General features: G+C 39.2%; 1 protein-coding gene across 1 annotated transcript; it reads right to left on the bottom strand.

Moving 5' to 3' along the window:
- Window positions 1-450: 450 nt before the first annotated feature.
- Window positions 451-14,647, bottom strand: LOC134817440 (protein FAM227B-like). The gene is made up of 5 exons (XM_063826582.1): window positions 14,362-14,647; window positions 12,753-12,883; window positions 11,025-11,165; window positions 10,738-10,829; window positions 451-577 (listed from the first exon to the last, which is right to left on the bottom strand). Exons 1-5 carry the CDS (start codon window positions 14,513-14,515, stop codon window positions 451-453), a joined length of 645 nt encoding a protein of 214 aa, XP_063682652.1. The 5' UTR covers window positions 14,516-14,647.
- Window positions 14,648-14,879: the final 232 nt, after the last annotated feature.

Genomic DNA, 14,879 nt, shown 5'->3' with positions numbered 1-14,879 from the left:
TTGCACTAAGGTTTTAAGTTAGGTAAGTAGGCCACGAACTGTTGAGCAAACTGGGCTGGAAGCCCAAGCAATATGCAGTTCTGGTCTTGAGGCTATTTTACAATGTTTTATAACATGTGCTTGCAACTAGATCTTGAATGTCGCGTGCCCCACGGGGATTTGATTTATTCATACAATTTATTATATATTGGTTCCAAAGCCCTTATGGGTACCAGCAAAAACTGGTTTTCAAACAAACAAACATCAGCATATTTCTAATTCTCCTGATTATTTTGGGTCACATTATCTCAACCATCCAGCAGGTCAGTAATATAAGACACAGAAAGATGACCTCCACAGTGACTAGGCAATATTAAGAGGCAGTGAAACTAGCGGGCTGCGATGATGGCATCATTAATTATATTGGCTTCGTGTTAACATAAAAACATGAATAGGATCTGCTATGTAATCTTACCTGAAAGTACCGTTCAGAAGCATGGTGTATGTTCTTGCTACTCTTCCGAACAGAAGTGATGTTTTTTCACGCAGTTCCCGCTCATAAACAAAGCTAAGTGACTCCGGGGGAGGCTTCTGGAACCTGGTGACATTTTCTAATTAATATTTAATTAATATTTACCGTTCTGCTACGTGTTGTTAGGTTTCGCTTTCTTGTTTTTCCTATTTATCATGCGTCAGAGCATGTTGAAATTCATAATCTCGCGATAATCTCGCGATAATCTCGCGACAATCTCGCGATAATCTCGCTTATTTGTAATAAGTTGAGAATTTGGACTCGTTCTTTTTGTCGGAAACCTAAATTAGAAAAATTCACGTCATCAACCACTTGTTAAGTTGTCCAGTATTTAGTGCCCTTGTAACTGGATGAATGATAGCTGATGTCGTCCTGTCTTACTCCCGGGTCAAGACTAGTTTGAAATAATCGCCCTTGGCGTTTTTGATGGTCGTTTTAAAAAAGCTTCATCACGAGTAGTAACTACTCGTTTCTTTTTTCTTGATTTTGGTTTTCAGTTGTGTTTACTGTTTAATAATTTCACATTTTAAGAAATGTTAACAACATATTTTAACATTTTTAGTTTTTTCGTTTGCTCATCCACGTACTCTGTTACTTTGCTACCGAACATAATGTTATTCCTGTAATCGAGAGATAAGAACTCTTTAAATTTTCAGCCGTTATGACAAATTCCTCGAACCAGTGGTGGTAGTAAGTCATACCAGAAAGAATTATTTCAATTGGGCAATTAGTGACTGAGCTATTAAGTCCAACGTATGCCCACTGACTTTTGGCCCACCCTGTATTATGCCCCGATACGAATTCTAGAAGGTTACTTTGATTTGTATACCTTACTCGTGAATATTATAGCGGGTTAATTTATGACTGGGAAAATTAATAACCGGGAAAAATATGGCGGACTTTCCCAAAACCCGCCAAATTATCCCGGTCATGTATTTACCGGTGGCCGACCTTTCAAGTTTTTTTTTCAGAGGTCAACAAATTTTCAACCGAAATTTCTGTTTTTGTTAAAGAAGTTATTTCAATTTTAGTTACTGATATTACTCAGAAATAGAAAAAAAGACACGTCTAGTATTTAAAGGAAAATAAATCTATAGCAATAATAAGTCAAATCTTCATTAAAGCGTATTCTCATTCTCATTATCGCTAATGTCCCCTCCATTATCATGATTGATATCCCCCTGCTGCTGACCTTCAAATTCGAAGTTGTATTGTTGTCTTAACAAGACTTTCATTTTGTCCGCTAATGGGGCTACTGCTCTGAAGGTCAGCCGGAGCTTAATTTCCTGCCCACCGCTTGGTATTGGGGAACGTCTTGGCTTTGCATCTTCAACTGCTCCAGTAATCAATCCACCGTGGACCATGAAATAGTGGCACAGTTTACTCACTTCTAGCGGGATGTGGCCACAAGTTACTTTAACGGGAAAAACTCCCTTTTTCTTTAGTCTACACACTGCACACGAGAAGCGATCAATCTTTAGAGACATTATTATTATAATATATATTATATATTATTATTATTTTCGTTTTCTTCTATAACATATAAATCGTTTTCTTCTCTACGATTCACTGATTCATGGGCAAGAGAAGTGAGAATCACGGTCCACCCTGAAATCTGATTTCTATAACCAAATTGTGATTTTTATAACGAAATTATGGTAGCAACCGCCAATAAAGTTACAGCCCTCCATCCACTGCTTCAAAAGTCTTCTCTAGCACATATGAGACTTCAGGTAAAATATGATGATCACGACCCCCTTGGAACCCCATAATCTGAGTCGGCGGGTATTTTTATGACTGGTAAAATTTTTGACCGGGAAAAATATGGCGGAATCTTCCAAAATCCACCACTTTATCCCGGTTATAATATTCCCGAGTAAGGTATATGGACACGTTCATTGAAGTTTGAGGATATTGGTAAATATTAGTTACCCTACTGAATGGCACGATGATGTAAAATGTGTCACACTATGAAACTATATAAACCCTCTCACCCTAAGATAATCGTTTCATCCTCTAGATAAACTTTGTCGCATAACGATATCTTTATCAGACGATAAGATATCGCTTAAATGCGGCCGGCAGTGAGTTGTAAACTTTGTCACACTATAAAAACGTGACGGAGTTTATATGGACCCCTTGTTGCCGTGTTTGACCAAATTTTCGAATTTCCAATTCATAGATTAGCTGTATATGACTATTATCTACATATTTAGCGACTTTTTTTCTTAAATGGTAGCACCATGTAAACTCCGTCACACATTTAATAAATTTATATGAGGGATGTTTATGACATCCTGACAAGAAATGCCGAATAGTCTAGCATTATTTTGTGAGCTGAATATGTTTGGAATTGTTCACATATTTCATATATTTGTTATACGCAAATACAGATACAGAAGGCAGAAATAGGTAAATTTAGTCACATAAATTTGTATGATATCTCAACATGTGTGAAATTGAGTAAATATTAGTATACCAACTTAAACACCCTATATTACGTACTATGGATCAATTAACAATATTTCAACCATACGCCGGTCATATAAATTATCATATGGCAGTGATATGTCAACATTGGATAAATTTCAACACCTGAACAGGGTAAAAATTTGTAAATTTCGTCACAAAAAAATATTATAACTTTATTTGCTCCGTGTTGGCAAAATAACTAATTTATCGACATAGTGATGATAATAAAGTCACATTATATACTAATTGAGGTATGATTCTTCAAAATAGGGGCAAGAAATGTAAATTTCGTCACATCAGCCATTGCATTAGTTAGATAGATTTTCTTTCATATCAACTGCCCTTATTATAGTTGGAATGGATTTATACAAGAAATATAGAAAGTAGAAACCCATGCCCATTTTTCATCACATTGAAATTATACTGTTGGGGCAGGAAAAGTAAATTTCGTCACATTTCGGTAACTTAGTATAATTAAACTCAGAATTGTCAAACTTGAGTTCTGATGATCTGCTGAATAATAACCTACTAATAATTCCTGGAAGAATATTGAATTCTAATCGGGGTATGGTTCTTCAAAATAGGGTCAAGAAATGTAAATTTTGTCACATACGTCATTGTAAAATTTAGATACACTTTCTTTCACATCAACAGTCCTAATTATAGTTTGAAATGATTAATTCAGAGATAAGGAAATATAGAAACCCATGCCCATTTTTCATCACATTGAAATTATACTGTTGGGGCAGGAAAAGTGAATTTCGTCACATTTCGGTAACTCAGTAAAATTAAACTCAGAATTGTTAAACTTGAGTTCTGATTTGCTGAATAATAACCTACTAATAATTCCTGGAAGAATATTGAATTGTAATCGAGGCATGTTTCTTCAAAATAGGGTCAAGAAATGTAAATTTCGTCACATCAGCCATTGCATTAGTTAGATAGATTTTCTTTCATATCAACTGCCCTTATTATTATTGTGACAATTTTTACATCAACTGCCCTTAACTTGAATCAGCTCTATCCGTGCATCGTCCTTATATACAGTTTTCCCGCCTTCCAAACCAAAATCAGATATAAATGATTTCGGCAATTCACCCAAAATTTTAAATTCCATATAATGTGACAGAATTTACATCATTTCCCAATAAGTGCATGTATTTGCTAACTTTTCAAAACAACATATTTTAGGGCTATGATTAGTAGAAAAACCATCAAATAATGAGTTGAAAGGGTTTTGAGGACACCTCACAGTAGAAAAGAGGTATCGTATTCTGAGTGTGACAAAGTTTACGGAATATTGCCTTAAAACCGTTCGATCCCTGCCCTTTAGCCAAATGTTGTATCATAATTGTTAGAATGACCTAATCTACTATATTTTAAACCAAAAAAATGCTAATTGGGCAGCTATGGTTAACACAGTCACAAAAATGTGACATTTTTTACATTATAGTGCCTAAAAACAATAAATTGTATTTCTGAGCCGTGTATATGGAAGTATGGGTCACGTGGCTAATGTACAGAACTTCTGAACACGCTATTTTTTTTGGTTTACCAATATCCTTGAACTTCAACATGAACGTGTCCATTTACGATTTTGTATCATTTTGTGACGATGTTTACATCAACTGCCGGGCTATACTTCAATCAACTGTATCCGTGTATCGTCCTCATTATATAGAGTTTTCCCGCCTTCCAAACCAAAATCAGATATAAATGATTTCGGAAATTCACCCAGAATTTCAAATTCCATATAATGTGACAGAATTTACATCATTTCCCAATAGCCAAGTGCATGTATTTCAAGTTAACTTTTCAAAACAACATATTTTAGGGCTATGATTAGCAGAAGAACTATCAAATAATGAGTTGAAAGGGTTTTATGGACACCTCACAGTAGAAAAGAGGTCTCGTATTCTGAGTGTGACAAAGTTTACGAAATGTTGCCTTAAAGCCGTTCGATCACTGCCCTTTAGGCCTACATTGTATCATAATTGTTAGATTCACCTAATCTACTATATCTAAGACCAAAAAATGCTAATTGGGCAGCTATGGTAAACAATGTCACAAAAATGTGACATTTTTTACATAATAGTGCCTAAAAGCAATATTTTATTTTTGAGCATTTCATATGAAAGTATGGGTGACGTGGCTAATGTTCAGAACTTATGAACACGCTAGATTAATATATGTTAAAATTAAACCACTATCGTCAAAAACGCTGTTTTAGAAATTTACCAATTTCCTCAAACTTCAATGAACGTGTCCATAAACAATTACAACACTTGGTATCTGATGAACTCTGGAGATCTCTAATAGGAACACACCTGTCTTGTACACCTTTAAAAATGGACCAACGGGGTTTACTAACTTGATCATTGAGGTATAGTATGAAATATTGAGGTATGAATTATTTGTTTTTTCATAACTCCATTTTATCGAAATGTTTTTTTTTTTTCAAAATTGATATTGAACTTATCCCGATCCCCGTACAAAAATATATTGATTATATATATTGATATATATTCAAGCTTGTATAAGGATACTGATATTGATATTTGATAAGACCAGGTGATAATTATTGGTTATTGGTTAATAATAATACAATTCCCTTTATTATACTATTGACTATCGTGACAAGTTTTAGATGGCTCGAGCAGATTGCCCGAAAAGCCGAAAGAATAAAACAATTTTACCCTGACCAATACCTTATGCTGGAAATTATACGTGATTCGGAATCAGCGTCCACAAATTCGTTGATTTAATTTTAAGATAATTACTTGAAGAATCTCACCATGTCATCAATACAGCACTTTAATCATGCTGATTTAAAACATATGCATGATTTACAACATATGCATGATATGGATTGAATTACATACAAGAGTGCAATATATTGTTTCGGTATATTATGTTTGCACGTATTCACTATTTTGTTGTTTCCAACTTTTAATTTTATAGAATCAGCTCTGGTGCTTGATTTGCGAATGGTGTGGAGGTGTTTGTTTAAGCCATAATGTTCCGTGATGAAGTGCACTGAAGTTCTGTAATTTGGTCTGTTTTTGCTGAGTGCAGTAGTGTTAAGAGTTTTGGCGATGTTGACGTGTTTGCGGCCGAGTGTCAGTTTGGTGTGTCTGGGACCATCTGACCATCAGTTAAACCGTGTCACAATATGTTGCAGCTTGTATTTCCATTTATTATTGTTTTGTTAACATCAACATTGTATTCTTTCTTTTTTATCTAATCTTACTTTTTTATTTCATCTTACTGTCCTTTTAAAACAGTTCAGGTGGTCTAAATAGTTTATTATAATCCAAAGAAAATTTCCATTATTAGATTGTTTACTTCGACCAGATACAATCAAAAATTACTGTTAATGCTTTAATGTTATCCAAGATTATGCTGAAAAACAATAATTATTACTCATCAACACCACAAAATCATATTTTTATAGGAGAGTTCGACTATTGTTATGACAAAGAATGAAACGCAGTATGAAAAATATCTACGGAATGGAAAGGATATATTTGATACGTACTGCACAGCCGAAGACAAACAGCCCTTATTGTTTCCCAGAGCACCTCAACATAAGTATATAGACCTATACCCAGACCAAGATCTGCCCGGGACCGGCAGTTTTGAGAACGACCGTAACCAGCAACGTAACTATGAGGCTGAGGTAAAAGTGTACAGGGCTTTGGAGAAACTGGACAAAAACATTATCGTATTAAGTAATTTTGAATATAGTCATTTCCAATACCATCTGGGTGATTTAAGTCATGACAAAAGAAAGTGTCAAAAGTGTAAGAAGATGGCAGCTAACAGAGAAGGCGAGTGCGACTTTGTTGTGATAGCTCCAAACTGCTTTGTCGTCATCGAGGTCAAGAACATGAGCCATATTGATCCTGACATCACTGACAAAGATAAGCAGTTTCAAGCTGAAGCACTGACCAACACATTCAAGAAATCACTCCAACAAAGAAAGAAAATGGCAGAACTGATAAAAAGATTCAGTAAACGCCTAACAGTTCTTCACTTCACTGCTTACCCTAATCTTGAAAAAACGTTCAAGAACGATTTCCAAATAAGTGGAAATAATAAATCCACGATCATTTTCAAAGAAGATATTGATGACTTCAGTAAATGGTGGGAAGATAATGTAAGTGATCTAGTCATGAATTTGAGTCCAGAGTTCCGCACCAAGCAAGAAGAAGTTAGAAACTTATTTCTCGCTATGTGGTGCACCGAGAAAAAGAAAGCTTGTGATAAATCGAAGTGCAGTTTGGGTAGATGCATCTTGCACATTGACGAGCAATTGCGATCAGGAAGATTCACCTTCAGGACGAACAACCCTGAAGTTGTCCCAACACCGCCGCTTTACAGAAACTTCTTGGGAGTTGACAACTTGGATATGAAACAATATGATTTGATTAATTCTACTGAGACTTTTCAGTGCATCAACGGCCCTGCCGGAACAGGCAAAACTGTTGTATTGATGGCAAAGATACTACAACTAGTATTGTCGGATGGAAACAACAAAGCTGTCCTGTTCAACTTTACAAAACTGATTGAAGATGTTGAACCCTCAAGACGCCAGGAAAAGACGCTCGAGAAGGCGGGTGTAAAGCATATATTCATATGTGCCACTGACCCGAATACCTTATTTACACGGTCACGACCTCATGTCCTGGAAATTCACGCTAGAGCGGAAGAACTTAATGAGGAGGAGTGGGAAAAAAGCTTGGATAATGCACCGTCGGAACTTTATTGTGAGGTATTAAAAAATCTCGTGGATCATCAAGTGGTTATAGTTGTGCTTCCATATAGTGAAAAGCATCTCGATGCTTTTGACCAAGGATGTTCCTCTGCTGAGTTGTTGCAAAAACTGTTGACTTCATTACAAGGAATCAAAATATTTATCGACGATTTTCAAGTGGTGATGAATTGGGATGGAGTGGAAGGATGTAAAGAGAAAGGATACGTATTCATTGAATCACTCTTTGAACTGTCAAAGACTCAGCATGTCTGGGTAGCGTGTGATATGGTCCAATGTAACTACAATGCCAGTAAAGAAAGCACTCACGATGGAGATAGCATAATAGCAATATTATTTAACGAAAGAATGTCTTCCCAGCATCTTACAACCATGTCGAAAACCTTGAGAAATACGTATGATTTATCGGGCACTTTGACAGTAATTCGTGAACATATAGTTGGACTGATGAACACCAAAACAAAGTATGTGAATAATGTTTTCCCTTCGCACTCCCCCGGTCATTACATACATGGACCTAAAGCAGTCATACATTTTTTAGAAACCGGTCACGACAAGCTGATGTCAGACATTGTCGCTAAGGAATTGGATAAACTATGCGGTGATAATATACTAGATAGAAATGTCGTGGGAGTTGTTCGTAATGAATATATTAATTTCACTGCAGAACTCACCAATGATATGTTACAATCAAGAGACATTGAATCTAAGGAATTGAAGTCATCGTATTCTGCAGAGTGGCCAGCAGTTATTGCACTCCTTACTTGGGGGATGAGCACTATATTTGGTGAATCAGGGGAAGATAATGTGGGCAGAGAGCACTCTGAAGATTTAGAGAATTTATACTTTGCAATATCAAGAGCAAGAGTAAAGTGTACAGTAATTATGTATCCTTTTAGTGCTGCAACAGACATTAGACTTTGTCGTCACTTGACGACTTTATTGAAGAAGCTTGAAGACTGTGCTGATATTAGGAGATACAGAAATGATAAGCCAAAGGGAAAAGAAAAGGGGTAAAAAAGGAAAAAGGGTAAAAAAGAAAGGGAAAAAAGTAAAGAAAAGGGAAGTTTACGATCATAATATTATGTAAAATTTGACTTTATTTTGTTTCGAATTAGGAAAATTGCCCTATTCAGTAAAATCGTTAGATAACCAATGTGGGAATCATTATGTACGTAACAAAAAAAAAGAACATTTTTCTCGATCCATGACTCAAAGTGCCGAAGGCACAAAAGAGTCAAGGACAAGGGTTAGCGAACGAGGTTTTTTTTTGTATTATATGGTAGCTTGCGACCGTGCGAGCGTGCGAGCGTACATACGTGCCCTCGCGCACTGTTATCGCCCACGTGACTACCTGCGCAAAGTTATTTTGCGTAATAATCTGAATTAAATAATTGTTGGCGCTGAACTGACTAAGTACATTATTAATTTCACATGTGTACATATCCCACTAGGCACTAATTGATAGCGGCAACTTGGTCGTTTAACTCCGGACAGTCTATGCAACGTCTATGCAACGTCCATGCAACAACAAAAGAACCGTCTATGCAACGTCTATGCAACGTCCCTGCACAATGAACACTCTATGCACACTCCCTGCACGGTCAGTCTATGCAACGTCTATGCAACGTCTATGCAACGTCTATGCAACGTCCCTGCACAGTACCATATGAACACCGGCTACTAGCCGGCTAGTAGCCACTTTTGTAATAACAGCTCCTCAACTTCACATTACCAACCGGCTACTAACCGGCACTTGAAAAGTGGTCACTAGCCGGCTACTAACCGGCTACTAGCCGGCTAGTGACCACAAAGTGGCTACTAACCGGCTACTAAGCGGTCACTAGCCGGCTATTAGCCGAGCTCTAAAGCAGACCTACTAGTAGCCGGTTCCAAACCGGCTACTAGCCGGCACTTAGAAAGCGGTCACTAGCCGGCTACTAACCGGCTACTAACCGGCTAGTAACCACCAAGTGGCTACTAATAGGTCTGCTTTAGAGCCGGCTAGTGACCGGTTAGTAGCCGGTTAGTAGCCACTTGGTGGTTACTAGCCGGTTACTAGCCGGTTAGTAGCCGGCTAGTGACCGCTTTTCAAGTGCCGGCTAGTAGCCGGTTTAGAACCGGCTACTAATAGGTCTGCTTTAGAGCTCGGCTAATAGCCGGCTAGTGACCGCTTAGTAGCCGGTTAGTAGCCACTTTGTGGTCACTAGCCGGCTAGTAGCCGGTTAGTAGCCGGCTAGTGACCACTTTTCAAGTGCCGGTTAGTAGCCGGTTGGTAATGTGAAGTTGAGGAGCTGTTATTACAAAAGTGGCTACTAGCCGGCTAATAGCCGGCTAGTAGCCGGTGTTCATATGGTACTGTGCAGGGACGTTGCATAGACGTTGCATAGACGTTGCATAGACGTTGCATAGACTGACCGTGCAGGGAGTGTGCATAGAGTGTTCATTGTGCAGGGACGTTGCATAGACGTTGCATAGACGGTTCTTTTGTTGTTGCACGGACGTTGCATAGACGTTGCATAGACTGTCCGGAGCTAAACGACCAACTTCCCTTGATAGCGTTATTATTATTTTGAGTTACTATTACTATTTTGCACAGATCCGTGTCGGGTGTCAGGTTGCATAAACAATAAGCAGATGGTTACATAGAAATATACACGATTTTAAAATTCAATATGGAATTATATTAACTTGGTGGCGCTCCGCGCTCGGCCTGTCACTCCGCCATATCTGCATGCTTATAAACAGTAAAAACTGGGGTCCCCAGGTTGTATGGAATATGATAAAATACGCCATCACGGATCGGGAAATTGAGCGGCCATCCACACAAAAAAGCGGCCGCATTTCTTGTTGTCTTTAATATTAATGGATATTACAGATTTGGCAATTATTTGGAGTTTTTTTAGTATCAGTAAAATTTCAAATTCTTCAAGTCTAAAAGTATACGCAACTGATCCACTGGTGTTTCAAATTGACTTACTTTTTGAGGAAGAACCACCAGAATAGGTCGTGAAGAATGTCTTGACTTTCTTCAGAAAAGAAGAAATCCTTCCACTCCCTCATCAGGCCCGGCTGTAATATCAAAAGTAAAAACAGCAGTTTAGGAAGCAGTTAAAGTGCTAAAAGATGAATCTCAGAGATCACTAAAGTCTCGTTAGCTGGGGGGTGATCACTCAATCATTAACATTAAACCTCATTCCACCACTTCTACAGATATTTTCGGAAATTCCTTCGTGTAACTGTAAATGAGTATTCATTAGCACATACCTTCTCAGTGATTCTGATGGAGGATGTTACAATTCTCATAATGGACTGAGTCTCTACTTTCTGGGGCAGATCACAGGGGGTGTCAAAGAAACCCGGGTATTCTTCCATCTCCACAAATATCAGCTTCTTTAGTCCTGTGTCCTGTGGAGTGAACATATTGGGGGGGAGGAGGGGGGAGGATTTAGTCCTGTGTCCTGCGGAGTGAACATATTTGGAGGGGGGGAGGGGGGGGAGGATTTAGTCCTGTGTCCTGCGGAGTGAACATATTTGGGAGGGGGGGAGGAGGGGGGAGGGTTTAGTCCTGTGTCCTGCGGAGTGAACATATTTGGGGGGGGAGGGGGGAGGATTTAGTCCTGTGTCCTGCGGAGTGAACATATTTGGGGGGGGAGGAGGGGGAAGGATTTAGTCCTGTGTCCTGCGGAGTGAACATATTTGGGGGGGGGGGGGAGGGGGGGAGGGGGGAGAGGGGGGAGGATTTAGTCCTGTGTCCTGCGGAGTGAACATACTAACATATTGGGGGGGCCGGGGGGGTAGGAGGGGGAGGATTTAGTCCTGTGTCCTGCGGAGTGAACATATTTGGGGAGGGGGGAGGAGGGGGGAGGATTTAGTCCTGTGTCCTGCGGAGTGAACATATTGGGCGGGGGGGGAGGGGGAGGATTTAGTCCTGTTTCCTGCGGAGTGAACATGCTAACATATTGGGGGGGGGAGGAGGGGGGAGGATTTAGTCCTGTGTTCTGCGGAGTGAACATGCTAACATATTGGGGGGGGGAGGAGGGGGGAGGATTTAGTCCTGTGTTCTGCGGAGTGAACATATTTGGGGAAGGGGAGGAGGGGGGAGGATTTAGTCCTGTGTCCTGCGGAGTGAACATGCTAACATATTGGGGGGGGAGGAGGGGGGAGGATTTAGTCCTGTGTCCTGCGGAGTGAACATATTTGGGGGGGGGAGGGGGTAGAGGGGGGAGGATTTAGTCCTGTGTCCTGCGGAGTGAACATACTAACATATTGGGGGGGCCGGGGGGGCCGGGGGGGGAGGAGGGGGAGGATTTAGTCCTGTGTCCTGCGGAGTGAACATATTTGGGGAGGGGGGAGGAGGGGGGAGGATTTAGTCCTGTGTCCTGCGGAGTGAACATATTGGGCGGGGGGGGGGGGGGAGGATTTAGTCCTGTTTCCTGCGGAGTGAACATGCTAACATATTGGGGGGGGAGGAGGGGGGAGGATTTAGTCCTGTGTTCTGCGGAGTGAACATGCTAACATATTGGGGGGGGGAGGAGGGGGGAGGATTTAGTCCTGTGTTCTGCGGAGTGAACATATTTGGGGAAGGGGAGGAGGGGGGAGGATTTAGTCCTGTGTCCTGCGGAGTGAACATGCTAACATATTGGGGGGGGGGGGGGCGGTTTTTTAGTCTTGTGTTCATTGTTCGTAATTCTGCAATTACACCCTTAAAAAGGCTTCGCGGTTTCTCATTGTCTCAGTAATTCAGTAACTTTAGCCATGACATATTATGTAGTTTCATATTTTCATAATTTCTTAAACAGCATGAGCAATGAGCATGTTTATTAAACTTTTGATGAAGTAAATCCTGTTTCTTAGTACCACCAAAAGGAAAATAGCTTATTTAAACATTTAATAATACCGCCGTTCCTTTGCTAACCGGAAAATGTGTGATCTTCTTCAGTCATGATTTCCAGTGAAATACTCAAAAGTTAAATAATCGTTACGGTTATTAACCTGTTGTTGTTCCTCCTGCTCTATCTTAGATTTACTCCTAGTTTGCTGAGGTGCAAAGTCTAACTTTGGTTCCTTGTGTTGGTCTATCAACATTCTGCATACATCCCTCATGTTCCCAATCTGGTATTGAGCTGAAATTAATAATATTAGTGTAACTAATTTTCGTTTATTTGTTTGTATATGACACAAGAGAAACGCCATCTTAGGACGCGAGGAGAGTTAGGAGGACTCCTCGGACTACATATAATTCCGAACTACAATGTAATTCCTTCAGTAATTTTGTCTCCTTGTTTTAGCTGTTATTTGTAATTATACTGACAGTAAAATAATAACAATCAAAATATGGTACTTAAATTGGCCTCACACAATGTATCTTTTTGGTGTGCGAAATTTATCGTCAAAACCTCAAAAACGTTAACAATCTAGTTATTAGTGCATCTTATGTAGCCTCATATAAAAGCCTCAAGGCTTAACCCGATACACCACATACCTGTATTTTTCATGATTTCCAGAGCAACAACGAAACAAATCAGTTTTTGAGAATAACTATAAAAGTAAGCATTTTAGGACAGATATTACTATGTCTACCTATTGTCACGTGTTATTGAAGGTATTATCTATCAGCTCTAGAATGTGGCTGGGTTGGTGAGGAAATTGACATCCCAACAGTAAATAAAATTCCGACGTTGACTGTTTAAGTGTTTAGTTCTTTTTCAACCAACGGGTTTGCTAATACTAACAAACAAATTAAGTTTGTAAATACGAATCATGTTACGAAACATTTTGAAGTTGCCCTAAAAGCTAGACTATGAGACACTAAACAACGAGAGACAGTGCAGATTTAATAAACAAGTATGTACGAGATAGAAGACGCTGCAGTTAGAATGTATTAGGAACATGTGGTGGGTGTGCAGAGTGACAATAACGACTAGGAGCCAGGAGGAGGAGACTGCTCCATGTAGCATGATGGCTTATTGTCTCCTTCAGCTGAGTACCTATTCATAGAACAGGTACTCAGCTGAAGAAGTATTCAATAGTTGACCCCAAAGTCGATCAACTTGCATCTCACATGCACTTCTATTTAACCATTAGGTGAACCTAACAGATGAGCTCACGTGCACAGTTTAAAAGTATTTGCGCGCGGTTTTAGAACTGCATGCAATCGGGCCTGACCGATAATATATATAAGTTTCTTCTGTGCTATTGTTAATTGTTGTGCACTTATCAGAATTGCACTGCACTTTTGACGAAATGGTGTATCTGTTGTGCGTGTCATAAATCGTAATTAACTATTGTGATGTTTCTAGTTTACTGATGTTGCGAGTTTACTTTTACCTTCACTTCCAATTCTTTATTGGCCTGCAATTTATTGCAATTAAACCGCAATCTGATTAATCAGATGTACAATAAAATGTTATGCAATAAACAGTTGTTTGAGACGTGCAATTGTTTGACACCACGTGTTTTTCTCTCACTACTTATAATTATATTCCGTTGGTAAATATCCAAATCCGTCGAATATCTTGTATTTCCATTGGCGAAATACTAGGGAAAAGAAAACCTTAACTTGAAGTGAAAGTGAAAGTGAAAGCGAACGCTAAGAACTCACGTGTAGCCTTGGCGAGTTCCCTCTCTTCTGCCTCCTCCTTCTGTATCTTTGCTAATATGACATCCTCCCGATCATCATTAACCCATAATGGTGCTATCTTACGTTCTAGTAAGTTCCACACTGACGGCTTTACCACCTGCTTTTTAACCTCCATTAAGAGATCACGCGATTCACATTAACCAATCAGAGGGTTGGGGTTGTGGCACGTGGTTCAGGTTGACCAATTAGGCGGTTGCTGGGTTACGGGGGACTCCACGATATTGCTCGGTTGGGTCATAAAATCTCTATAATGGGGTAGAGTAGTTAGCGGTGATAATATTTTAAAACTTTGTTTAAAACTTGATTTCTACAAAAAGCCCTCTTTGAGAAAATTGAAATAATCTCAGCTCAGTAGTATATTGTTCAAGCAATAAATACTTACATGTTGCAGCTTTAATTATTCACTTAAATGCCATGAAATTTTCTCTGTCAGAGTTTCAAATATTTCGAGAACTTTTAAGCCGGATAATCTTGCAATC

Source organism: Bolinopsis microptera, chromosome 6 (assembly GCF_026151205.1).
Source record: "Bolinopsis microptera isolate Bmic1 chromosome 6, MBARI_Bmic_1.0, whole genome shotgun sequence".
NCBI classification, from domain to species: Eukaryota; Metazoa; Ctenophora; class Tentaculata; order Lobata; family Bolinopsidae; genus Bolinopsis; species Bolinopsis microptera.
Note: the sequence above shows the minus strand (reverse complement) of the source record. Positions and strands in the feature narration are given on the sequence as shown.